Source organism: Monodon monoceros, unplaced genomic scaffold (genome assembly GCF_005190385.1).
Source record: "Monodon monoceros isolate NGI ecotype Baffin Bay Population unplaced genomic scaffold, NGI_Narwhal_1 Super_Scaffold_21, whole genome shotgun sequence".
Taxonomy (NCBI): domain Eukaryota; kingdom Metazoa; phylum Chordata; class Mammalia; order Artiodactyla; family Monodontidae; genus Monodon; species Monodon monoceros.
Window position 1 is genome coordinate 173,651,642 of NW_021703778.1, and position 25,719 is coordinate 173,677,360.

Consider the following 25,719-nt stretch of genomic DNA (forward strand, 5'->3'; position numbering starts at 1 on the left):
TGGCCTTGTGGGCCTGGGAACAAGGGGCAGTCTGTGCAGTCAGCACAAGCTCTCTGTCCCCCTGCCCAATTAGGCATGTGAACTTGGATAAGTCGTGTGGCTCCTGGGCCCCGTTCAGCTGAAGTGGCCTCACCCTGTGTGACATATATCCTGATTTTCCAGCATGGTGCACACAGGGCTGTGGTGGCTCCTGTCAGCTCTGTGGGGAGGGGGAGGGGAGGCCAGGGGGCTGCCCCACCTAAACAGAGGCCAGGAGGAGCGGGTCTCACGTGGCCACTGAGGGAGAGTGGAGGTGGGCACCGCTGGCCCCTCTGGGGACAGTCCTTGGGCAATTGGGTGCTCCCTGGGAATCCAGGCCAGCTGGGGCCTGGGGGAGGCTGAGGCAGGGACCCTCCCTGGGGCCACTTCTGCCTTTGGGCTTGGTGAGGGTTGGGTGGGCTTACATTTTCCTTCTGGGGCCGAGTTCACTCTGCAGCCAGGGAGTTGACTCAATACTAGCTCAGGGCCCCAGATTCAGGATGAGGGTAGGCAGGGACACCCCCGCCCCGGCCAAGGGGTTGCCCCTTCCCCTCTCTTGTGTCCCCTGAGGCAGAGGGCTGGCCTCACCCGCTGTGCACACCCCTATGTACCACCGGGGGCCCTGTAGGCCCATTTCATCTCTGGAAAGGTGTGGTCCCTCAGGCAGTGTACCCCACAGATGGCGGACTGCAGCTGTGTAGAGGGAGACTGCCCAGGAGTCAGCCCCCAGGCCAGCCAGGCTGGGCCCTGCCTCCTCCAACGAATCCCTCCTCCCACCCGTGGGGGCCTTGGAACCCCGGCCTGGCCCCGGGGTCACAGCGCCCGATGGGGAGAAGGCTGCCCGGGTAGGACCTGCGAGGCCCATCTGTGCCTGACCCCTGCCCTCCCTACCGCCCAGCTGAAGCCTGGCCGGGCGCCTGCCGCAGAGCCCTGCGCAGCCGGGAGCTCCTGCCGTCACGCTCCACTCCAGCCCGTCCTGAGGTCCCCCTCTGGGGACAGACGCCCCACTGGCGGAGGCCACAGCAGCTGGGCATGGTTCAGGAATAGCTGCCCCTCAAGAAGCATGGAGACGCGGGCTGACTCACAGCCACCCTTGGCACACACAAGGCCCCGCATCATTTCTGAGGGGCACCCCTGTGGGGGGCGGCCTGTGGGGGCTGTGAGCGGCCCGCGCTCTCTCCTGCTGGCCCGCACTTGCTCAACCCCCTCCCTAGGAGCACCGTGCCAGGGAGGCTGGCGCCACACCCCAGCCCTGGCCCGGCCCGCTGGTCGCGGGTCTCAGACTGGGTACCCAGGTGCTGTGGCTGGCAGTGCAGTGCACTGCTGGGGACAGGGCGAGGGGTCAGGGCTGCTGGCTGGCGTAGCTCCTTAGGCCCCCACTCCTCAGCAGAGCCCCAGGCCTGCCCCACCCACCTGGCTGGCTGCCCTCCGGGCAGGCAGGGATGCCCAGAGCATCAGTGGTTGATGCCTCTTTGCAGCAGCCGTGGCAGCATAAGGAAGAATAGCTCTGCCACTGTCCCTGGCCCAGCCCGGCGCAGCCGGAGGGGCACACAGGTGGTGGGGGCGCCTGGGTCGTCCTCCACTGCCATCTGCCCTCCCACCCAGTTCTCCGCACAGAGGCGGGCGCAGGGCTCCAGGTCTGCTGCCCCCCTCTAACTGCCTCACTCTCCCCCAAGCTGAGTGCCCACTCCAGGCCTGGGGACGGGCGTCCTCCTTGACTCACTCTAAGGACTCAGGGCTGAGGAGCGGACCAGCGAGGTGCTCCCTGGAGCGAGTGGCCCTCCCCATGGCTCGTCGGGTGACGTGCAGAGTTGCTAGGATACCGTGGGGCTCCAGGCGGAGCGGCAGCCGGCCCCTTCTTCCTGAGGCTGTGTCAGGGGAGGCTTGGTGGGGCAATGGCAGAGGAGAAGCTGCCCACACCACCATTCAGCAGGGCTGGGGTGCAGGGCTGCACCGAGGTGTTGACAGACGAGCAGCTTGGGAGGGCCACATGGGCTCTCTCTTCACCACGCTGTGCCCAGCCCGCACAGCGCCTCGCGAGTCGTGGCTTGTGTCCCCTGCACCCCCACTTTAATAGGGACCTGCCCCCTCTGGCCAGTCTCCCCCAGCACGTGAAGCCTTTCAAACTTCAACAGCTGCCTGCCCTGCCCAGCCACCTGGAGGCCTGGCCCTCGGCTTCCGCCCCACGTCATGCCCAGAGCCCCCAGACGCCGGCCTGAGGAGCCAGGGGCCACCTGTCAGCTCCTTGGGATTCCCCCACCCACTCCTGCATCCAGGGCACGGTACCCAATGTCGGGATCACCTCTGCTGCCTCCTCTGAGTCTTGGTTCCCCCAACGCAGCACCTCCTTAGAGGCGTAGCCAGGGGTCAGCCAGGTGTAACCACACTCACACACACACACACACACACACACACACACACACACACACAGAGGCAGTGGCTTAAACCAACTCTCATTTATTCCCTTACAGTTCCGGTGTCGCAGGGCTGCATTCCTCCTGGGGATCTGTTTCAGGACAGGTCGTGTCCTGGCCTTCTTCAGCTTCCGAGGCCACCTGCGCTCCTTGGTTGGTGGCCCTGCATCACTCTGACCTCTGCTTCCGTCCCGCTGTCTTCTCTCTCAGACTCTGACCCTCCTGCCTCCCTCTTGTAAGGACCCTTGTGATGACATCGAACTCAATGGCGTAACCCGGGACCCTCTTCCCATCGTGAGAGGCGTAACTTGATCATGTCCGTAGAGTCCCTACAGGTTCTGGGGATCAGCAGGGGCTCCTGCAGGAGGCTTTATTCAGCTACCACACCACATAATGCAGAGCAACCCACCCGCGGGCCTGTGTCTTGTCGGGTCACCTCATTCTGTCCCCTGAGGGTCACAGTGCCATCCTCACTCCTCACTGAGGTCCAGACGGTGCGTGGGGAGCTGCCGAGGGTCTGGAGAGCTGGCTCCAGCTCCAGCAACACTTCTTACTCGGGCCTTCGCGCCTGGCCGTCAGTTTCCTCACCGGGACACGAAGACAACAGCCCTCCTACCCCTCTCCAGCCCCTGGACTGTAAGGATGGCAAGGACAGTGAATGAGGGGGTCCGAGCAGTGGGTGGACAGCACAGGACCGATCTCCCTGGGTGACGTCGAGGCAAGAGAGAGCCGGTGTCTGGTCACCTTCCTGCAGGGTCACCCCAGTGACTGCCCAGCACTGGGCAGTCTGACTGCATTGCTCCAACACTGCATTGCTGGCCGTTGTGCCCCTCGGGAAGCAGGGGATGGGGCAGATGGCTAAGGTCCGGGGTTCAGAGAACGATCTCATCTGGTAATTTTTAAAATTGAAATTTTCGGTAGCTTAGCTGCGAAGGACCATTGAGAGAGCAGGTGATTCATGCAAACCGGACAGGGCCCAGGGAGGTCCCCAGGAGGTCCCAGGGTGGAGAAATCTGAGCACGAAGGTAGACTGGGAGACCGTGTATGGTTCAGGGCTTCAGCCGGGGGCCTGATGGCCGCATCTGCGGAGGGCTGATTTAGGCAGATGGGGAAAGGCCAGGAGTGCCTGGGAAAGGAGCTAGCAGGAGGGCAGGGCTAGCCCATGAGCGGCCCTTGCCCTGGGGCATGTGGCAGCAGGAGGGGCTGGTGGTCCATGGCCCAGACTGGCCCTGCTTTGCCTTGGGGCTGGCTGGTGACCAGGCCGAGAATCAGGGCACTACATGGGACCCGAGAGGGAGGGGGTCGCGCCCCGGCTCCTGCCTGCCGGGAGGCCCACGCTTGGAAGTACTAGCTTCTGGGGATTCAGGATTTGACAAGACAGATGGCACAGCTACACACATCCCCACTGAGGCGGGGCAGGGGCACGAGAGGGCGTCCAGGGCGGCCCGGGTCGGAGGGCCGCAGCTGGCCGCCGGGGCTGGGGGGATGGACGTTGGCGGCAGCACGCGCCTGCTCGCTCCCGGCCGCGGGGCGTGTAGGGCGCCCGCTCCACGTTGGGTGGCAGCACGAGGAGTCGCCTAATTAACCAGAGGCTTTTCGCGCGGCGGCTGAAAGGCGCGGGGGTGACGGGTCCCGCCCAGGTCGGGTACAGCCGGAGAGCCCGTTCCCTACGCTCACAGAACTTCGCCGGCGCGGGGGCGGGGCCTGGCGCTGCCACGCCCCGCGCGGCGCCGGCGCACTGACGCCAGGGCTGCAGACGACGGAAGCTGGACAGTCGCGCGTCGTTGCCGGGCAACTGTCCAGCGCAGGCCGAGGAGACCCCCCGCAGCCTGCTGCGCCCGCGGGCGGAGGCGGAGACTTGGCCGAGGTGGGTGCGGGCCCGAGCCGGACGCCGGGGCCCCAGCGCGCTCCAAGTCCGCCCCTCGGGAGCCGTAGGCCAGGCCCGATCGTGGTCGTCAGCGGCCGCCTCGGACCCCCGCCCGCCCCGCGAGGGGACTACCCGAGCCCCCGACCCAACTCTCGGGGACCCCCGCGCGCCGCCCTCCCTCGGGCGCCCGGACTCTCCCCGGCTCTGCCAGACTGGGCCTCGCAGACCCCTGCCCACGGCGGCCGAGGCAGGACCCCGCAGTTCGTCCACCCTCCCAGGCAGTGCTGACCCCCAGCACCTGGTTGGTCTCTAGGACACGCCCCTGTGCTGGACCGTTCGCCCAGACGCGTGGAGGAAGAAGCCGGGCAGCGGCTCCGATCACTTTTGCCTGGGTGACCAGCCTGTGTATGCGGTCTGCGTCCGTTCCGCAGCGACAGTGGACCCACACCAGCCCATCCGTACTCCCGAGGGAGCCGCCGGCAGCCGCTGGGCAGTGGGCGAGCAGGCAACCCCGTCGGGCCCTGTCCAGCCCCGGGCAGCTCCCGCACAGCGGTGTGGATGTCTCCTGAGCATCTTCCCATCGCGTCTATGCGGGCTTGGCGGCACCAACATGCAAGGCCAGCGGGAGCTGGGGGGAGCACCTGGCCACGTGCCCCCTCTCTGCGCGTTTCTGAGTGACCTCGCAGAGCAAGCAGGCGGGGTTTCCTTCTGCCGGGTTTCTGAATACAGCGGTGCAGGCTCGGCACCTGGGACACAGGGCGGTGACGCTGTGGGGTGGGCGAGTTCCCGCTCCCTCCTTCCCCCGCCCGATGGGGATGGGGAAGCCAGGATCTCTGGGCGCAGCGGAGAGGGCTTGTCTGCCTCCGCCAGGGGTCCAGACCTAGGGGAACACAGCGGTGCCTGGGGAGAGTTTGAAGGCTTTCGGGAATCCTCAGCCAGGTCTGAACAATTCTCTCAGTCCTTTGAGCTCCCGGAGAGGCCCACAGAACCTCAGCCGCCGAGAACCATTTCTGCCCAAAAGGAGCCTGGTTCTCACCAGTCTCACCAGGGTGGACCTGGGGTGACAGGAACCAGCGCCATCACACCTTCTGAGGTATTTCTAAAGTATTCGTCGTTGCCATGTTGCACAGGAAGTGTTTCCTGTGCTTTGGTGGGCTGGCCAGGGAGGGGGTCTGCTTCTCTCCGGGCTTCATCCCACCCCCACCTTCCTTTCCCTCCACCTTCCTGAGGGGAGCGTCTGCCCACTCTCCATCAACCAGGCCGTGTTTTCCTGGCCCGTTTAGGGCACGTGGTGAAAGAGCATTTCTTTCGTCTGAGTTGTCAATCTACTTATTTAGAAAACCTCACCAAGAGTCACATTTCAGTGTGCATGCACTGACCGGGCACTGGAGGTGGCCTGGAGAGCCCAGGACTCGCCCCCTTGCTCCGTCCACCCTTCCTGCCCTGACCTCCAGGGTTTCCCTTTAGTGTGACTGCCTCTCATCTTCCTCTTTCTGCCTTCTCTTCCCAAATGGTTTACCCCAAACACCAAAAGTGAAACAGAGAAGGGAGGAAAGGATTTGCTGGTTCTAAGGATGGTCCATTTGTTTTCTAAACCAGGACCTCTGACAAGATCCACTCTTCGTACATACAGTTAGCTCTGCTTTAATGCTTGTTTTGAAGACAGGACTGTCTTCCAATGCGATTACTGTATCGGGGAACAATTGAAGCATAATGTGAACTTTGCAGGAAACCCCAGGTGAATGCAGAAAACCACACCTGCTGAACTGAGGCCCATGTGAATATGCACCACGCACACGCCCCTCTCCCAGCCACCTCGGTCTACCAACACCCACCCTGACGTCAGACAACCCACCTTCCAGCACTTCACACTAATTCACAACCTGCAAATCTCTTTTCCGGGAAGGGCCATGTTGATTGTAACAGGAATGGATTTCTCAACCAATTAACACGCGGGCAACAGTGCTCACATTTTCATTGCGTGCACGTGTCCCTGATGAAGTTTATGACTATTGCGCCCTAACCACACTTTTCCACACACACTGGTTCACTGCACGATGTACAGTGCAGTGATTTGCGGGAACGAACATGTCATGTTTCAGTAGCAGCAACGGTATCTAATCACTTACAAATTTCATTTGTACCGAAATTATACATTTGGAATAAGGTGACATGATGTGTGTATTTCTCCTAATTTTGGTATGTTTTTCTTGTTTTTCAGCCTATTGTCAGCTATGAGGAGATTTTTAGGTTCGCTTTTCAAGAAGTGCCGGTCCCACAGGCAACTGAAGATGTTCCCACCTTAGACCGTTTCTTAGAAACAAGCAATGAAGAAAAACTTGGCCTTGAATCTGTGCATAAACTGTGGTAATGAACTTGGATTGGCGCTCACATGTCTTCTGGCAGCTCTGCATTTATGCCTTTGGTTGATATGGTGGACGCATGGGGTCTTCTGTTTTTACCTCTATAGAGGGCTTCGTCCCTCCCGAGGTTCCACCACCTGTGGTCCAAGGGTCGAAGGACCGGGTGGCACAGGTGCAGCAGCTCCTCCTTTTGGAGCCATGTCCAGCCCTTCCCCCGCCCCCCACCAGCTCACCCGGAGCAAAGTGGGCCAGGGAGTGCCAGCTCCTCGGGTCTTGGTGAGAGTGCTGGGGGTGAGGGAGGGACCAGTGGGCTTGGGTGGCGGGCACAGGGGCTCCTGGGGGACTGGACCGAGTGACCCCCTAGTGCCCTGGAGACACCCCAGTGCCCTGGAGACATTCTAGGCCCACCGCAGGGTCAGCCCACCGGTGCTCCAGGGGCTGCCAGCAAGGCTGACACTCCCAGTAAAGGTCCCTAAGGGAGATCACAGAGGCACTTGTTTGTGGGCGGCCATTTTCTAAGACACCCTTTCACTGAGCACTGAGCGAAAAACCAGTTTAGCTCGAGTGGATAAAATATAGGCTGAGCAGCCTGGGACCTGCTGGACCCAGGCCCCAGAGGGAGGAGGTGGAGGTGTGTGGGAGCTAGCTTCCCTGGTCCCTGCGTGCTGCCGGGCAGGCGGGCAGGTGGAGACTTTGTCAGACAGCTCTGCAGGTGGGCTCTCCTAGGATCTGGCCGGGGTCCGAGCTGGGGTCCCAGCCAGCGCCTGCCTAGAGCACTCTCCCCCTACCCCAGCAGAGGCCTGGGGACCAGAGCCAGAGCCTGGATGACCAGGACAGCCCAGGTGGCTAGGCTAGTGTGCCCTCTGGGCATGCTGCTTCCCCAGGTCGTGGTCCAGGGCAGAAGGCGGGCCGTGTGATCCTGGGGCACCCGCAGGCACAGGTGGTCCTGCGTGTCGGGACCGGGCCGGGCTGGACGCTGTGGTGACACAGAGGGTCAGGGTTACTCTGGGGTGGTCTGGAAGCCACTCGGCACTTGGCGAGTCTGTCCCCCTGTAGCCGTTTGCGCGCCTGCCCGTGCCTTCTCTCCTGGAGGCCAGGCTGAGCAGCAGGGCGGGGCCACGGCACACACTCGTGTTTATCCCTCTCGGCATCTGCTCCTCTCAGTTTCTGGACATCTCTGTGGTACCTGGCGTGGTTCTAGGCACCTGAGATCATCAGGAAACAAGACTGCGGAATATCTGGCCTCCCAGGGCTTCTGCCCCCGGAGGAGACACGTGATGGTGAAATTGGTCATTCAGGCCAGGGCTGTGCTCTGTGCAGAGCAATAAAGCCGGGAGGAGGGGCGGTGCTGGGCACTTGCAGGACAGTAGATGCTTGAGTAAACGAACAAAGTGGTGAGAAGCCGGGGTTCTGTGGTCAGAGTTCTGAAGGGTCAGGTGCCCTCTTTGCCTCCCGTCTGAAGCCCTTCTGGGCTACTTTGTAATTAATGCCGCTCTTTTCCAGTTCTGAATCCAGAAAACTCTGGAGAGCTCTTCAGAGCACCAGGACCGTGATGAATTCCCGAGGCCTCTGGAGCGAGTCCCGTTGCCGGGAAAACTTCCTTCTTGTTCTCGGAATAGATGTTGCTCAGAAGGTGAAATGACCTGGGTGGAGGTGGGCTCCTGGGGGCTGGCAGGACTGCGAGCATCTCTGCCAGCCACCCTGTGCGCCGCTCCTGGACGGGGTGGGAGGCGGGGCGCGCGGCGCGCACCTGCAGCCGGGACGCTGCCGTCTCAAGGCGGGAAGGGCGAGCCAGGGCGCCCTCGTCTGGCTCCGGCAGCTCCTCGACGGGCCATCAGGCGCAGCCCTGCCCTCGGCGCCCGGTGAAGGAGGTGCCCTGGCAGCGCGGTGATGTAGCGGTGCACTCTGCCGGGGGCCGCAGGGCGCAGCCACCCCACAGGTGCTACTGGAGGCGGTGGGCTTGGGTGCCGGGGCTCTGGCGGGGCCGGGTCACTGTGAAGGCCGCGGGCGGGGGGTGCAGGGGAGGTGTGGGGTCTGCCGCCAGGCGGGCCCTGAGGTGGGAGCCAGCCAAGCCGGAGCAGAGCGGTGGCCGGGGACGCGCTCAGGAAGGCCACGGCCAGAGGCAACGTGTCTCACCGAGAGGCAACTCACAGCCACTTACACGCCGTAGGGCTCATGAGTCATCAAAGAAACGCAAATTGTAAGGATGGTCGTCTTTCAGGCACCAAGCTGGCGAAGATCTTTTTCCATTTTTTAAGTATTATGGAAACTTTCAAAAGTGGAAAACACAGAAGGGGCTGGCAGGCAGGCCCCGGTGAACACGGGGTACAGGAATGGTGGCCGTGGCCACACTGGCCAGGAGGGGGCCTGCGGGGCTGGACAGTGACCCGGCTGGTGAGTCTCTGTGGGAGGAAAACAGTGGGGGGAGGGGGGGAGGAGAGGCGGCGAGGACCTCGGTTGAGAAGGGCACCGTGGGCCTTGGCTGGAGGGCCGCGTGAGCCGGGGTGGGCGGCTGGCAGCCCCCAGCGGAGCCCGAGTCGGGGCCACGTTGCCATTTTACAGGGAGACTGCCGGAGGGCCCAGGTGAAAAAGAGAAAACGACCTTTTAATCTTCCTTCCCTCTGTTGACACTGGTTTACTTCCTCAGAGCCCTTCCGAGGGCCCGGGACGCACTCTGGGAGACCCTGGCCTCCACGAGCCTGAAGAGCTCGGCTTCCGCCTGCACCGCTGCAGAGCCCTGATCCAGACCAAGGTGAGAGCCCGGGACGCCTGGGGCCTGGGTCTCGGGTTCCAGTCGCTTCTATCCTTTAACTCTCATGGGCTCGTAAGAGTCAGAGGGGCGGCAGACGGCCTCCGTCCTGCCGCTCCTCTGGAGGAAAAGCCTCTTCCGGGAACAGGGTCTCCCGCCCACCCTGGGACCACGTGTCGGGAGGGGTGCGCCGTTAGCAGCCCAGCTCCCGCGGGGCGCGAGCTCAGCCTGGAGAGCCGCGTCCCCACCCCCGCGCCCCAGGACCCCGTGCTGCCCCGGATGTGGAGCTGGCTCTGAGCGCCCCCCTCCCCCAGGGAGAAGGCGGGGCGGCACAGGGTGTTGTGCGGGGTGCCACGCAGGGGGCGCCGAGGCCAAGGGCCTGATCCGGAGCTGGGGCGGCAGGAGGGCGTGGAGGGAGCGGTGCGCGGAGGCGGGGCTCTCGGCGGGAGCCGGCTCCGGTGTGAGTTGGCGCCGCCCGGCTGGCGGGAGACGGGCACAGGGGCCACCCCTCTGCCCTGCGAAACCGCGGGGCAGGAGGCGGAACCTTCTAGAGGCACGTGGCTGGGACCGTCTTAGAGCAGCAAGACAGAGACGTCCCCAGCAAGCCCCCCACCCCCACCCCGGGCAGCCCCTGCGGGGACCGCGGCCGCGGCAGCCGCGGTTCGTTGGTAATGTCCCTGGGGCCACCGGCCGGGTGGGAGGAGGACGAGGAGGGCGACAGGGGCCCGGGGCCCAGCGTGCCCTCCTCACGGCGCAGTGCTGTTTGCTCCGGGAGAAGCTGTGGCTTCTGTCCCCGCGCGCCTCTGTGGTGGCAGCGCGTGGGGAGGGGCGCAAGATGAGGGGAAGGAGATGCCGCCAGAGACGGGCGAGGGCCCCGGGCAGGCGCGGGCGGCCGGGGCCGTCTCTGGGGGCGCGCGTGCTCTCCCCGACCTGTCCCTCCTTTCTTGCCAGCTCCCAGGGACGCCGGGTGGCAGACAGGGCAGCCTGATCACGTACAGCCTCTTCCTCAAGAACCCCATACACGGAAATGGGCAATACATCACAATTCCAAGGAAAAAGAAGATTTTCAGTCCTCGTAACCTAAAAATGGCATTGTTTAACAGTGACGTTTGCTAAAGCGGGAGGACTTTGTGTCTTGATGAGGGATTTTACGGTTTCTTACCGGTTTGGTTTGGTACTGGAAACCAGAGCTATTTCGTGGAGGGGTGTCCTGTATCAGGGCTGACGCTTTGATGGGGGGTGTGTCCCTCGGCAGAGCCAGTCACCAGGAAGGGGGCACCCGGGTCCCCAGGAGCCCCACCCCAGCCTGGCTCCAGGGACCCTCCCCTGGGAAGCTGTTGCCAGCCGCTGGGGGCACCTGTGAGGGACCCCAGGCCTGGCTGCCTGAGCCATAATGCCTGGGACCCCAGGGTGGCTTCGCATGTGGCTGGAACTGTCACTGGGAGCAGCCGTTCAGGGACCCGGTAGGCCCTGCGTGCGTTGCTGCCACACTGGCCCCTGGCCTGGGTGTCCACGTGGCAGGGCACACGCAGGGGTAGGTGCTGTTTCCGCAAAGCGAGTGTGCTCGCCTGCCCGGTGCCTGGGTGCGTATCCAGTGGTGATGTCTGCCTGCGGGCAGGCGAGCCATCCTGTATCAGCTGAGGGAACCTCTTATGACCGCAGAGCCCGGCAGTCGGCACTGCCTTTCGTAAAATTTTATTAAATAACAACAGCCTAGGGCTTCCCTGGTGGCGCAGTGGTTGAGAGTCCGCCTGCCGATGCAGGGGACACGGGTTCGTGCCCCGGTCCAGGAAGATCCCACATGCCGCGGAGCGGCTGGGCCCGTGAGCCATGGCCGCTGAGCCTGCGCGTCCGGAGCCTGTGCTCCGCAACGGGAGAGGCCACAACAGCGAGAGGCCGGCGTACCGCAAAACAAAGAAACAAACAAACATAAATAAATAAATAAATAACAGCCTGGACAAGCTGTGTTCTTGCTGAATCACCGGCTCTGTGGGGGCTGGTGCTGGAAACCCCGGCAGGCGGCCCTTCCAGTCCCTCAGGGAGGCCTGGGGATTGAAGGCTGGCGGGGCCCGGCACACACACGGCAGGACCCCGGCGTCACTGCCCCTCCAAGGCCACTGTCGAGTCTGGGAGACCACAGCTGGGGGCAGCCTCAGACGCCAACTCCATCGATGGAGGTGTCAGATCCAGACAGAGGCCAAGTGGGGTCACAGTGACCAGCAGATGTCACCTGTCACATGGGAGAAGGAGGCGGCTGGCTGTCACCCGCACCCCAGCACCCTCGACCACTCCACAGACCACCTGTGGATCTGAGGCTTATGTTAAGAGGTAACAGATTTTGGGGGGCTGTATGTTTGGGAAACCTGCCTAATTTCTCATTTTCAGCCAGAAAGAGGTGGGAATTTGGAAACTGCTTTCTGCCACGCTGCTTCTGCCAAAGGGGAGCATCCACTCGGGGGCCTCCCAGGACCCCTCCAGCAGAGGTCGCCTGAGCCGTGCCATCATTTCCTAGCCTTTGGTTAAAGTTAGACGTGACAACCCAAAATACGCCATTGTGCTTCCCCCCCAGATTCAAATTCAGATGCTGTCATTTCACTGTCCTCACAGCTGCCCTCCCTGCCCCCTGGCTGTAAGCCAAGCTCTCCCCTCCCGTCGCTGGCCCAGTGTCCAGCTGGGTCTCCAGCTGCTCCTCACACAAGTCCCAGACTCCACAGGCCCCAAATCCGAACTTCTCCCCCACCCCGCTCTGCTCTTCTGCCACCCACCCACTCCTCAAGCTGGAAACCACTGCTCCCCTCCCCCCACTCCCCGTCTAATCAAACGCCCCGTCTACCTCTGATTCTGTGTCCTCGTGTCCAGCCCATCTGCTTGAGGAGGGGACTTCTTGAGTTGGGAGAGACAGGCTGGCACATGGTTAAGTGCTGACTGGTCACCTGATTCAGATGTACAGGGTGTAAGAGGCGGTCACTCTTACCCTGAGCAGAACAAGCCCAGTCAGCTACCCAACCATGGTTTAAAATAAACACGTTGAGACTACAGAGAAATCTAAAATACTCACTGAAATCAGGCAACAGAAGAGGCCCACAGCCGCCCTCATCACCGCAGCGGCGACAGAGGAGACTTTCAGCTCCACGCTGGGCCAGCAGAGTCCAGTCCTGAGCAGCCCCAGCGGCGGGCAGGTCTGGACCCATCCTCCAGCCCGGGCGTGAGGGGCAGAGCTGCAAGAAATCCCCCCGGAGCAGAAGGCAGCTCTCTCAGAAGTCGGAGGGGGTCGGAGAGCAGAGAGAAAGCCCCTCTGGCGGGCACTCTGGGGTTTCTGCCACCAAGTCTCAATCGGCGTCAGGGAGCTGGGTTCAGAGACATAGGCCTGGAGAAACCTTGGCCACTGTGTAAAAAGGAGCCTGGCTTCCTTGATGCCTCCACGCTAGAGGAGTCCTGAGTGACCACACAGACGGGAGCCCAGAGATGCCCAGGGACCCAGTGTTGGAGTCTGCCAGCCCAGGAACCAGCCACGTGGGGGAGGAAGCAACAGACAGCCAGGAGGACACGTGATAATATTTATTCTAAAAACGAATGACAAGGAAAATACAACATCAAGATACTGGGGGAGGCAACGCCAGCAGTGCTCAGAGCAGAATCCATAAACTCCAGAAGAGTAACAGAACTGGGATTAATCACTGCCTGACACATCTCAGTACTTCAACCTGCATTGCCTAGGAGCTTCGTAATCACCTTCTCGTGTGATGATAATCTCTTATCATGTACTGCCCATAAAGATAACTCGACTATGTTTACTAGCGACGGTTCAGAAGTTTCAGTGTGAGGACTTGCCACTGGCCAACGCTTGTACCTTGAACGGTCCTCAGGGCTGGGAACCCCTCCGGAGTCTTTCCTTTCGAGGGCTGGCTGCTGCCTCCCTCCACGAAACCCCACTGCCCCTCCCTCCACGTGCTCCCGGGACATGGGTGGGGGGGGGCGCTGCAGACAGCAGCAAGCAAATTCCAAGTCCTTCCGGGGCAGGAGCTGGCCAGAGCTCCGCTGTGCTCAGAAACAACTGCGAACACACAGCATAACTCGCTCCCCACAAACCCAGCCTCCCTACCCGGAGCCCAGGACCAGCCCAGGAGAGGTGGTGGGGTGAAGGCAGCAGCCTTCCTTTTGCAGTTTACAAAAACCTGACCACACACACACGGGAGTTTAAAGCCCCACCCCACCCCACACTTCCATATTCAATTCAAATCCATCGTCAGTAACTGGTCACCTGCCTCCACTCCTCTCTGGAGAAACTCTGATGCTTCCAGGGAAATCGGTGTCCAGCAGGGCCCCACCTCGCCCTGCCCGGGACGTCTAGGCCATCAGCACCTCAAGGGAGCTGCCGAAATGAGAGTGGGTGGCTGGGAAGGAACCCGAAGAGCAAAGGGAGGAAGGAGGGGTCACTACAGGGGCAGAAAGGAGGCTGGGTCTCAGCCTCTCAGGGGAGGGGGACCCTAAAGCCGAAGCCTGACTATAGGCGCTGTCCGCTCCCCACACTGAGCCCTGCTTGTGTCATACTGCGGAAGGCTGCCAGATAAGACACTGTAGCCGCCCTGAAACTGAGCAAATGTTTTAAAAAGATAGAAATGCCATAAAGACACAAAATACCGCTACAGGTTTGTTGCTTATAAAACATACACTTAAGCTACTTTCCACAAGGAAATACTTTCAAACTCTGAAGGAAGCAACCCTTGGATGTTGAGAGCCACAGCCTGCCTCTCACCCACAGCTTCCTGACCGGGCTAGGCTCCCACCATCGGCCCAAATCCAAGGGCGCTGTCCCTCACCTGTCTTCTGCCACAAGAGCTGGGGTGGGGAGAGTTGCCTCAGAGCCCTGCGAGGTCAGGTGATGAAGACGTCCCACAGCCTGCCTGTCAACAAACCCACGTGGAATCTCTTCGCAACCCCACAGTCTCCCTTAGATAACCTGGCTGAGCTCAACTAGGGTAAAAAGACCAACTCGAGGACTACAACATGGTAGATAATTGACAACACATTTCCACTTTGTTGGATAATTTTTTAATAAAATGAGGTGCACACCACTGATACTAAGAATGGCATATGCGCAAACGGAAACAACCCTTTTTGGCTAAGGGCTGGAGAAGGAAGAAAAAGCACGAGAAACGGGAAACGTCGGCTGGGCGTGCGGAGAGAATACAGTCTCACTTGTAAACAAGTGAAAAAGATCTAAAAGTCGCGGGTGGTCTCGGTGCCTGGGGCAGGGTCACAGGGCACACACACCACCCAGCCAACCCCACCGTCAACGACCCTCAAGATCGAGGGCCCACAGATGACATGTGTACAGACTTCTTTAACCCTAGACTTAAATTTATGCCCCATTCTCCAATCCAGTGGTGCATGGACACGTGCCTTCCCCAAACATGCTGGCACACGGGCCCAGCTGACGTGGGTCCGGCAGCCCAGCCAGGCAGGGGCACGCGGACGGCAGCAGCTTTGGGAGGAAGGTCAGCTGTGCTGGGAACTCGCGCAGGAGGGGTCCCGAGTCTCAGACCCTCTGGAGGCACCGCCCAAGACACCTCAGGGCACGCATGATCTCCACGTAGACCTTACTTGACCATCGGCTCTGAAGACACTTATACATAAATAGGCATAAATAAAACCCTCTAACAGAGACGTGTCTCGCACAGCAGATCTGGTGAAGGCACCGCCGTGCAAGGCCTTCAACTCTGACCTCGCTCTGACCGCAGCAGCGCGTACGGGCAAGGCTCACACCCGAGTCGAAAGCGGAAATCACAATGTGTGGACACTGCAGACTCAGGGCAGTGACGCTTGTTGGAAAAAGAACAGTGTGTGTTAAACCTTAAAAAAAATGAAATACACCAACTGCAACTGTTTAGGTTATAAAAGTTTCTAATGTAGCAGCAGGGGATGTTTATAGAAAAAATATATTTTTAAGAAAATAGCTAAAAAAATCTAAAGTGATAAAAGTATAAAAAGTTCAAAAATATATCTTAAGACAAAATATTGCCCAAAACGTATAAAACTTAATTTTAGAAAATTCCCCTATCTAAAGTAGAATGAGGCTGGATGCGGAAGGGGGCTGGCATCCTCCAGCGGGGCTGTAGCAGGACACAGACGAGGGCCCAGGGCGGCCGCGATGACCGGCCTGCGGGAAAGCAGCCCAGCCCTGGGAGGGAGGGAGAGAGGCGGGGAGCGGGCGGACCGGATGCTGTTCTGGGCCGGTCTCCTAATCGCAGACAAACCAGAGGCCAGCCCCGGCTGCAGGGCAGCGGGCACCCACACCCCCAGCGCGCTGGCTGTTTTCGTGGGCCTCACAAACACATCTGCTGTGTGCCGCGGCTGCGGCTCAGGTCTCCACCAGGATCTCCACCACGTGGTCCAGCTCGCCCAGGTCCGACTTGCAGCCGGCGCTGGGGGGCGGGGCGGCCGTGGAGGCGAAGGCCTCCAGCCCGTCCTGGCCCGACTTGGCACCGCCCACCATGCCGGTCAGCACAGCGTCCAGGTCGTAGTAGGAGCCGTCCACGTCGGAAAACAGCTCCTCCACCGCACCGGGGCTTTGACTCTCCAGTGTTTCAAATATCTGATCGAGCGACTTGTGAAAGCTTCCTCTGTTTTCTCGAGGACCGTCCCCGTCCCAAACGCCACCAGGAGGGACCCCGGGAGCCTGTGCTGCTGGGACCACTTGGAGCTCAGAGGCCGGGTCTCCAGGGTCAGGGGCCGGGCGCGCCTCCTCGCGTGCTGAGCGGCACAGGATCTCCGTGGACACCAGGCGGTCGCGCGACGCCCGCCCCGCGGTCTGGGGCACCGGCACGCACCAGCTCCCGTCCTGGGTCATCTCCTCTTGAATCTGCCGGACCGTGTTGGCGATGAGGACCGAACGGCACAGGTTGGGCTCCACCAGCATGTGGCACAGCTGGAGCTTGACCAGTGACATGTCCAGGAGCGACTGGCGCTGCAGACTGTACGCAGGCGCGGCCTCCTCGTCCTCCGCGCACTTCCTCTTCAGCCCTCGCGCAAACATCGTGCCCTGCGGAAACCAAGAAAGATGCCGTTGAGCCCACTTCAGAGTCCCTGCAGACTCTGCCCCAGGTTCAGTCTCAACGTCAGGGGTGATCCACGCAGACAGGGGCGCGGGCCGGGGCAGAGGAGCAACTCCAGGCGACTGCAGCCCCTGCGCCCCTCTAGCTCAAGCCCAGCCACAGAGACCCTGTGAAGGTTGTTCTAGACGCCACCTCTAAACCACAGCGCAACCGTCTCCATCAGAAAAGATAAATGGGGCTTCCCTGGTGGCGCAGCGGTTAAGAATCTGCCTGCCAGTGCAGGAGACAGGGGTTTGAGCCCTGGTCCGGGAAGATCCCACATGTTGCGGAGCAGCTAAGCCCGTGTGCCACAACTACTGAGCCTGCACTGTAGAGCCCGCGAGCCACAACTAACTGAAGCCCGCGGGCCCTAGAGCCCGTGCTCTGCAACAAGAGAAGCCACTGCAATGAGAAGCCCGCGCACCGCAACGAAGAGTAGCCCCCGCTCACCGCAACTAGAGAAAGCCCCCGCACAGCAACGAAGACCCAACGCAGCCAAAAATAAATAAAATAAATTTAAAAAAAAAAAGACAAATGGACCAAAAATAGGATAAATGCATTTTAAAGAACTCAGCTGAACGGGAACACCAAATTTCCGAGTGCTGGCGCCCTGGGAGGGAGGAGTTTGGGCACAGCACGGGGGCCGCGGGCAGGACGGGGGGCTCGCGGTTGCTGGCGGGCTGAGTGATGCGCAGCCGGCTGACTGAGGGGTCCCGGCCACCAACAAGCCATTCCTGCACAGCAGGCGCAGGCTCCTCAGTGCTTTCACCAGCAGGGGGCCCCCACGCATGCCACACAGCCCCTCTAAAAAGCTGTGCCCCAGAAGTTTCAGGGGAGATGTCGGACCTGCAGGGAGCCCCCGGGGCACTGGCGGAACAAGCCGGGACGAGTGCTCTCCCTGCAAGGACAGGCTCTGCCAGGCTGGGCTCTGCCTGCTCTGCTAGGCCACCAGCCCCCCTTCCAACTCCCCCCCTCCGTGTCTGGAAGGCCCAGGCCCAGGGGCAGGGTCCTCAACAGGGCTTGGGGCAGCCTACATCCACCCAGGCGGCATCACCGAGTGGACTCCGTACCAGCGCCACGAGGTGAAGATCCTGGCTGGTTCCTGGGCCACACCCGGACCGATGCTGACCGGACGCAGCCAGCTCACTGCACCTCTGCTCCCAGAGGCAAAAATACAAGGAAGCTGTCCCTCTGAACAGACTCTTAAGTTGGGAGACCTTTGGGGAATTAAAAAGCGGAGAAAGAAGGGGCAGCGTTCCCCCGGCAAGCACCCTGGCAAGGTCTGTCCTTCCAAGCACAAAGTTAAGCTATAACGCATGAACTGTCTCTCTCTTCAAGTTCATAAAGTAGATAAACATTTTTATTTCAGATAATCCATTTGAGTTATTCATCAAGAGGGTTAGAATTTTTTTTTAATAAATTTATTTATTTATGGCTGCGTTGGGTCTTCGTTGCTGGGTGGCGAGCGGGAGCTACTCTTCGTTGCGGTGCACAGGCTCCTCATCGCAGGGGCTTCTCTTGTTGCGGAGCACGGGCTCTAGGTGCACGGGCTTCAGTAGTTGTGGCTCGCAGGCTTAGCAGTTGTGGCTCGCGGGCTCTAGAGCACAGGCTCAGTAGTTGTGGCACATGGGCTTAATTGCTCCGCGGCATGTGGGATCTTCCTGGACCAGGTCTCGACTCCGTGTCCCCTGCACTGGCAGGCGGATTCCTAACCACTGCGCCACCAGGAAAGTCCCAAGAGGGTTAGAATCTTTTAAATACGCAAATTTTTGGATTTCCTTCTTCAGAAAACAAAACAATCCTGTAGCTTCCTGTGGCTGCTGCTGGCCTATGACTGTGGTGTGGCCAGGGGCTCTGGGACCAGGTGGCAGCGCCTGTGCTGACCTGCTGATGGGAAGCTCTGCGGTGAAGGAAGAAGCAGCCCCGTCCCCACCTGCCCCCGAGCCCCACCAGCCACAGCCTTAAACAGACAGAAAAGGGTCCCTTGGCCTCTGAATCTCCTTTCAATGTCATAGCTCTCACCTCCTGTGTACTTAACATTTAAAAAACTTTTTAAAAGTGACTTCTTGGGCATTTATCCCAGAGAAATGAAAACCAATGTTCATACAAAAATATGTACAAGAATGTTCACAGCAGCTCCACTCATAAGAGCCCCATACTGGAAACCAAGCCCTTCAAGCGGGGAGAGGCTGCCACTCAGGTGCAGCACACAGCGTGCAGGAGTGACCAGTGGCTGGGGTACTCGGATGGGTCTCAAGGGGGTCATGCAGAGCGAGAAAGCCAATCTCAGAAGGCTGCCCAGGGCAGTCTCCACCTCTGTAAGGACCCTAACACAACAGATGGGTGCGCGGCCAAGGGTGAGCCCAAGGGGCTCTCTAGGGTGAGGACATGGCTCCGTGTGGGGACCATGGTGGGGGGTCCAGGAAGTGCCACGTGAGCTCCGACTGCACAGAACCGCACACGAGCGCGCGCGCACATGCACACACACTCTCTCTCTCTCAATCCGAATCAGCTCCGTGGCTGCTCAGAAGCCAGTTTCCTGGTGGGGATGCGTATCTGTGCATCTCACGCAGACGCCCACACTGGGCGGCAGGGCAAGGATGTACCTCCAGGACACTTCTTTACAACTGCCCCTGGACCCATAACTACTGATATTTCAAAACAAAAAGTTTAAAAACTAAGTGACTATGGCTCATTCCCCTCAAGACTAATTTCCCCAGAACAGCAAACAGGTCTAACTTATCAACATAACCCCCAGGCCACAGCCAACATAACACCTTGCACACACCCACTTATTAACTGTCTTTAAGTGAATGACAGTGTAACCGGGCAGGACACCACGGGGGCCTTCCCGGTACAGGCCTTCCCCCATATCCTCTGCTTTAGCTCCTCTCAGAAGTACCCAGCCGATGGTAATTGATGCACATTTCCTAAAGTTGTTTTGCAGATGTGAAAACTTCCCCCACCAAATGGAAGATGTTAAATACTTGATAACCATGGACGCATAGCCCCAGGCCTCCTGGAGCCTAAGGACTGATGACGTGAACCCCTGTGACACCACCCTGTTCCCTCAGCATCAGCCAATCAGAAAATTGCGCACGACCTGATCACATACCCGCAACCACCACTCCCTCAACCGGCCTTTAAATATGCTTTGCCTTTAAAAATGCTTTGCCAAAAGCCTTCAGGGAGCTCGAGGGCACGAGCCACCTCCTCTCCGTCTCCTGCACGGCCCTGCAATAAACCTTTCTCTGCTCCAAACTCTGGTGTTTCAGTTTGTTTGGCCTCACTGTGCATGCAGCGTTTACAAAAGAAGCAGCTTACCACCAAAATACAGGAAAAATATTTCAGTGACTTCTAGTAATAAAGGATTCAAGTTTTTTGTCTTGGCTGCAAATTCAACTTTTACAGTCTTTTTTCCCCAGTTACTTGTGTAAAAGTCATTGGCTTAAATTTTCTAAGCATATTGAGAATTACTATAAATAATGTCAATAAAGACATAATTTATTTATAATATAAATTAATTTATAATTAACTATAATTAATTTATAGTTAATATGAATTATGTCTATAAAGAGACACCCTGTGTTGGGGGGAAAAAATTAAGTTTCAAGGGTTCCTCTGTGGCAAGTTAATCACCTCTGGCTTTTAGCATCTTTTCGACCAAACCTAAAATCCTGACTCTGCACAGCAACCAATTTAATTTAGGGCCCAGGGACTTCCCTGGTGGTCCAGTGGTTAAGGCTCCACACTCTCACCGCCGAGGGCCCAGGTTCCATCCCTGGTCAGGGAACTAAGATCCCATAAGCCCTGCAGCGTGGCCAAAAAAAAAAAAGGATTATTTAAGGCCCAAACCAAACTCCCTCGAATAACACAGTTAAGCCTGAGTTTACCAACAGAGGAAGTCGAGCCACCCTCCATGGGCCCCATGCAGCTCAGGTCAGCGGCCACTCGGGCTGGCGGGGTCGGGCGGGAGACCATGGCTGACCCACAGCCGGGAAGCTACATGGGAAACCCTGGGACCCCACCTCCCTTTCCTCGAGGGGTCCTCAGAACACCCAGCCCACGAATTCACGAGTGGTCAACCCAGTGGGAGCCCCAGGGGCTGAGTTCAGGGCCGGCCGCAGCTTGGTGTAGCCAACACCTGGGGCAGCACTGCCAGGAAAGAAGGGCAGAGGGCACGCTTATGGCTATTTGCTCTGAGAGACTGAACGGACACAGCGAGGACACCCGATCCGCCCGGGACACCCAGCCACCATCACAGAAACCAGCCCAGGAAGCAGCCTGCTCCCTCCACGCCAGACCTGCAGGAAGTCAGACCTCCATCTCTAGCGACAGCCCAGGAAGCCCTACAACCGCCCTGTGACACCCCCCACAATGGCCTGGCTTGATCAATAACCCACGGCGTCCATGGTCTTTGTTCTCGCTTCTGACTGAGGACCAACCGGAGAAGACCGGACGTGCCCCAGCCATGGCAGCGGCGCCCGGGTCTCGTCAGCCGTCCAGCTTCCCCAGCCCCGCAGCCCCCGGCAGGACCCCGAGCCCCCTCTCCACCGGCAAGCGCTCCCACTCCCCTGCTGCCCGAGTCCCTGCTCAGCCGGGTGGTGGCAGCTCCCCGGCCGCAGCAGCTTGGAATAAACAGCCTCTGCCCTTCCCGCAGGCAGCCTTCGCTCACCTCCACAGTCACTGCAGGTGATCGGGAAGGAAGCAGAAAGCACAAGAGAGACACTCGGGAACCAGCCATCACGCCGGCTCCCGGCGCTTCCCGACCACGTGCTCCTCTGCGTGTTTGAGTCTCGGCAAGTCCTGCTTTCCTTGCTCACCACACCTTCCATGCTACTCAGAACTTTACCACCACTTCTGACAGCCGCGAGTCTGTCCCAGCATACAGCGCCTGATCATACTGACGGCTTATCCAGGGCTCTGCCCTCCCAGCCTTCCAGGCGGGTGGAGGCGGCCCTCCCAGCTCCAGCACTGACTCCTCAGTGCGTCTGCCGGGCGAGGGGCAGCGCGATTTTACCAAGCTGCGTTCAGGAGGATAGGGACCAATTCCCCCTCCGCCGTTTCTCCCGCACTTATCTGTCACAGCTGCTGGTGGGCTCCCACTGTGCTTCACCAACAGTCCCAGCCCCAGCTAGACTCTCCCTGACCACATCCCTACCCTCCCACCCCACACAGCACTTCTGCCTGCTCGGACCCCCCCACCAGCCGGTTTCACCACCCGACGTAACATTACTTAAGACTGAAAATCAGCTAGTTGAATGGGTGAAGAGTGGTGTATCTGACAACGGGACACCACTTGGCAAACAAAACCCACCATGAGACGCAAGGACACGCCACGATGGATCTCAAAACACCACGTGAATATGAGTAACAAAGCAAGAACAGGAACACAGGGACCGTACTGCTATGTACATGAACTCACTGAACAGGCAAAGCTAACCCAAGTTGTTGCCACTGACGAGTCACGACTGGCGGGAACTCCCTGGGATGGTGGGAATACAGCCCCCTCCAGATGGGCGCCTGGGTCACACGAGAAGATGCATTTGTCAGAATTCACTGCACTGCACAACTAACATCTGTTCATTTCATTGCATCAAATTATACCTTCATAATAAACAAAAATGCATCAATAACCAATGTGATGGGGGTGGTTACCACATTAAATCTAAAACACTTTAGATACTGCCCCCCGCCGCGCCCCCACAGGCAGGCCAGAACACATACAGGCTCAAAGTCAGCCCAAATTATTCCCCGCAAATGTTCCAAAGCCTAAGCGACTGTTAATTTGTGCCACACTCCACAAAAGATGCTGGCCGACTTACATCTACGGAAGGGAGCAGCCCATGCGCAGTGCCCCATCGCCCAGAGGCTGGGTGAGAGGGTGGGGTCACGATGATCTCAGAAGGTGGCCTGCGAGGGTTCCCCCTCCTCAGACAACTGTGTTTGGGACAAAGTCAGAACACAGCATGGTTCGGAAGGGACCCTGAGAGATGCTCAGGGCAGAGGTGGGGACCCAGAACCCCTAGGCTGGCCTGGTGAAGCACAGCTCCCTGCCCAGCAGTGACTGTGGCCTGAGGACACTGAACCCTTCTAACACGGGGTGACACAAGGCCCTACGCCTCTGAGGCTGTCCTAACCGCACAGCCCGACTCACCGCTGAGTGCCGAGCAAAAAAATGTTAGGCATTACCCACCTCCGTCACCTCCACAGCCGGCTGGAAGGTCTCGCCACGTAGCTGGTTAAACACCCGAGGCCCGCTGAGTCCTCAGTTAGCGTGTTCCACACAAAACCCTCCAACATCCCTGGACAGCCGGCCCACCACGGTTGACCCCCCGTCGTGGCACAGCACCACCCTCAGGCCTCCTCCAGACCAGGCGCAGGCAGGACAGACAGGCCACGAGTTCCACGTGGCAGTGAAGCGGGGGGGGGGGGGGGCGGGGGGGGACGGGACGGGACGGGACGGGACGGGCGGACACACACTGCGCCCGCCCACCCCGAGCACTCCCAGCAGAGACCCCAGTCACAGCCAGGTCCCCATTCCTGAGCAGCTCTCACGCCACGTGGCCACCATCCCGAGAGCCGGTGGAAAATGCAGATCCCCAGATCCAGAGCAGCAGGGCTGTGGGGGCACTGGGGACAGACTCGTCACCATGACCTTCAGCCACAGCCAAGCACTCTCGTGAGTTTCAGGTTTTTAAGGCAAATCAACATGAACACTCTCAGTTTCTGTCTCACTATCTGGCTTTGAAATACTCATCAAAGAAAACTGAAGATGGAGCAAGCAAAGCTAAATTTTGAGAAGGCTACCTCTAAGCTGTGTGGCGGTCACCCCTCCACTATTGCCTGTCTGCAGCTTTCAAAAGCTAGCACGAAAAAGCTGATTTCAAGTACTTTTGTTTTCGGCTGTGCCGTGCAGCTTGTGGGATCTTAGTTCCCCAACTAGGGACTGAACCCGGGCCCACGGCAGTGAAAGCGCAGAGTCCTAACCACTGGACCGCCAGGGAATTCCCTCAAGTACTTCTGTTACTTGGAATAAAATACACAAACCTTCTCTGCCTGGGAATATGTTCTACTAGCAAGTTGAGGGAAACTTCCAGCCCTCCTTCCAAGATAAAACCTGCCATTCTCTCTCTCCAAAAAAAAGAAAAAAAAAAAAGGTCGTAACTGATTTTTTTATTCTGAATTTCAACTTTAATTATAAAACATGGTGAAACTTGAAAATAAAGAGCAATTGTATGTAGGAAGTTCACAGAATATTTAACTTAATTTTGTAAGCGGACAGTATCTTCTTTGCCTCATTTTAACAAACAGTAAACTCAGTCTGGCTGTTCTGTGTAAGCAACACAGGGCCCCACAAGAGGAAACACGGCCATTTCCAGCAGAGGAAAACCCTCTACTTGGACCACAGCTTCTCCCAGCAAACAGTTACCTGGTGGATGCTTTTCCTGGTAATCCTGCTTTGGGGACAATAAGCTTTTGAAAACGTAGAGCTGAGCTTGCCTCTGACTTGTGGAAGTGAGTGCCTGGTACTTTTCCTAGTCCTCTGACTGCAGCAGGATGGGGCGGAACAAGGAGCCCGCTGAAGACAGCTCCCTTAGCAGCCAGGGTCTGGGAGCCCTCCTCCCCCCACATCCTGCTCCCCTCCCTGATGTCTGTCTCCACTGGACTGGGTAGCTTAGGCCAGCCTGCAGGGGAAGCCCACAGAGCACCAGCTTTAGACCACCCAAGGCTGGCATCCCTTGCTCCCTGATACCCCCTTGACCAGCTTAGAGAGAAGCTGGGTCTCCTACAGTAGGGAGCAGGGAAGCTATTGCAAAATATCCTTAACATTCCTCTTCAAAGCAATTAAAATTGAGACACAAAGGAAAAGAACCCAAACTGAACACTCACAGGCACGCAGCTTACTACAGGGAGGCAGCCCTGCCCTCGGGGGTTCCAGAGAAAGGTGCCCCTGGCCAGGCCATTTCTGGAAGGCAGTATAGCACTGCAAATCCCAGTTCTGCTACAAGGACCTAGGATGAAATTCAAGTGTTCCATCGCTAACACTCACCACCCACTCCTCGCTCTACAAGGGATGCAGATTAGGGAGAAAACCTAGAAACATGGACAGATGTGGGTGGATAAAAGGATGGACGAATGGACGATGGACTGATGGATGGGTGGGTAGATGGGTGGATGATGGATGGAAGGATCGGCCGGTGGGTGGAAGGAGGCGTAGGATGACGGACGGATGAGTGACAGAGGAGCGGCAGCTTGGTGGCACTGTGGTCAGGGCTGTAAATCCAAGTAGGCCAGACAAGTAGCTCCCCAGGGTCCCTACAGGTCTCCCAGGAGGGTCTTCGTGGGAAGCAGGAGGAGGAGGGCCTGCACTGACCCCTTCCAAGTCAAAGGTGAGAAGACAATGTAGGGACTTCCCTGAGGAGGAGCCCAACCGACCCATCGTAACTGTTTCTCCTCTTAAGAAGGGCCCCCAATTAGGTTAAACGCAAGGCTACATATTACTTTTGACTTGAAATGGTGCGGAACAGCCAAAGTTTAGTCTGCGGCTGCAGAGACAGAATCCCAGGAGGCCGCTCACTCGTCGAGTGGGAAGGGGGCGCCGGTCATTGCGACTGCGCCCCCTCCTCCGACGCGCCCCCGGACCCCCAAGCCGCCCCCTCCCCCGGACTACCCCCAGCCCCCCCCAACTCCCCAGGCTGTCCTCAGCTCTCCGGGCCCCCCGCCCCAGGCCGCCCCCCCAAGGACCCCACAGGCTCCCTGGGCCCCCGCCCACGCCCGAGCCCTCCCGGGGACCCCGCCGCCGCACAAAGGCCCGGGCCCAGCCGAGAAGCTCACCTGGCAGCCCGCGTCCGCGCCGCCCGCGCCACCGCCGAGGGAGGGGCCGCCGGGAGGGGCGGGGCCGCCAAGGAGGGGCCGCCGGGGGCGGGGCCGCGCAGCGCCCACAATGGGTCGCCGTGGCGCCGGCCGCCCCGCCCGCTGATTGGCCGGGCGCGGGGGCGGAGCCTCTGGTTCAAACCACGGGCGGGGCCTGGCGCCCGAGTTCCCGCGCGGCCGCGTTGGCCGTTGGGCCCGCGCCCTCGGCCGCCCCGCCCCCGGCGGCTCCCAGGTCTCCGCGCGCGGCCCCAGTGCGCCTGCGCTGGCCTCCGGAGGGCGGGGCTAGTAGGGCCGGAGAGGACGGGGTGGGGGAGGGGAGAGGAATAGGGTGGGGGAG

The 25,719-nt window shown here is 59.5% G+C and overlaps 2 protein-coding genes across 3 annotated transcripts; one reads left to right on the top strand and one right to left on the bottom strand.

Annotated features, from left to right (window-relative positions):
- The first annotated feature begins 4,167 nt into the window (after positions 1-4,167).
- On the top strand, positions 4,168-11,266 carry CLBA1 (clathrin binding box of aftiphilin containing 1). Its single transcript, XM_029236199.1, has 6 exons — positions 4,168-4,299; positions 4,613-5,392; positions 6,521-6,666; positions 8,166-8,295; positions 9,310-9,414; positions 10,363-11,266. The coding sequence occupies exons 2-6, from the start codon at positions 4,910-4,912 to the stop codon at positions 10,525-10,527; spliced, it is 1,029 nt and encodes a 342-aa protein (XP_029092032.1). The 5' UTR covers positions 4,168-4,299; positions 4,613-4,909; the 3' UTR covers positions 10,528-11,266.
- A 2,674-nt stretch (positions 11,267-13,940) lies between these two features.
- Positions 13,941-25,376, bottom strand: CDCA4 (cell division cycle associated 4). 2 transcript variants are annotated; one of them, XM_029236434.1, is made up of 2 exons: positions 25,344-25,376; positions 13,941-16,453 (listed from the first exon to the last, which is right to left on the bottom strand). In XM_029236434.1, the coding sequence occupies exon 2, from the start codon at positions 16,445-16,447 to the stop codon at positions 15,773-15,775; it is 675 nt and encodes a 224-aa protein (XP_029092267.1). In that variant the 5' UTR covers positions 16,448-16,453; positions 25,344-25,376; the 3' UTR covers positions 13,941-15,772. The 2 variants fall into 2 exon arrangements, with proteins under 2 accessions (XP_029092267.1, XP_029092268.1); XM_029236435.1 differs by lacking the exon at positions 25,344-25,376 and adding an exon at positions 24,399-24,759.
- Between the last annotated feature and the right edge of the window lie 343 nt (positions 25,377-25,719).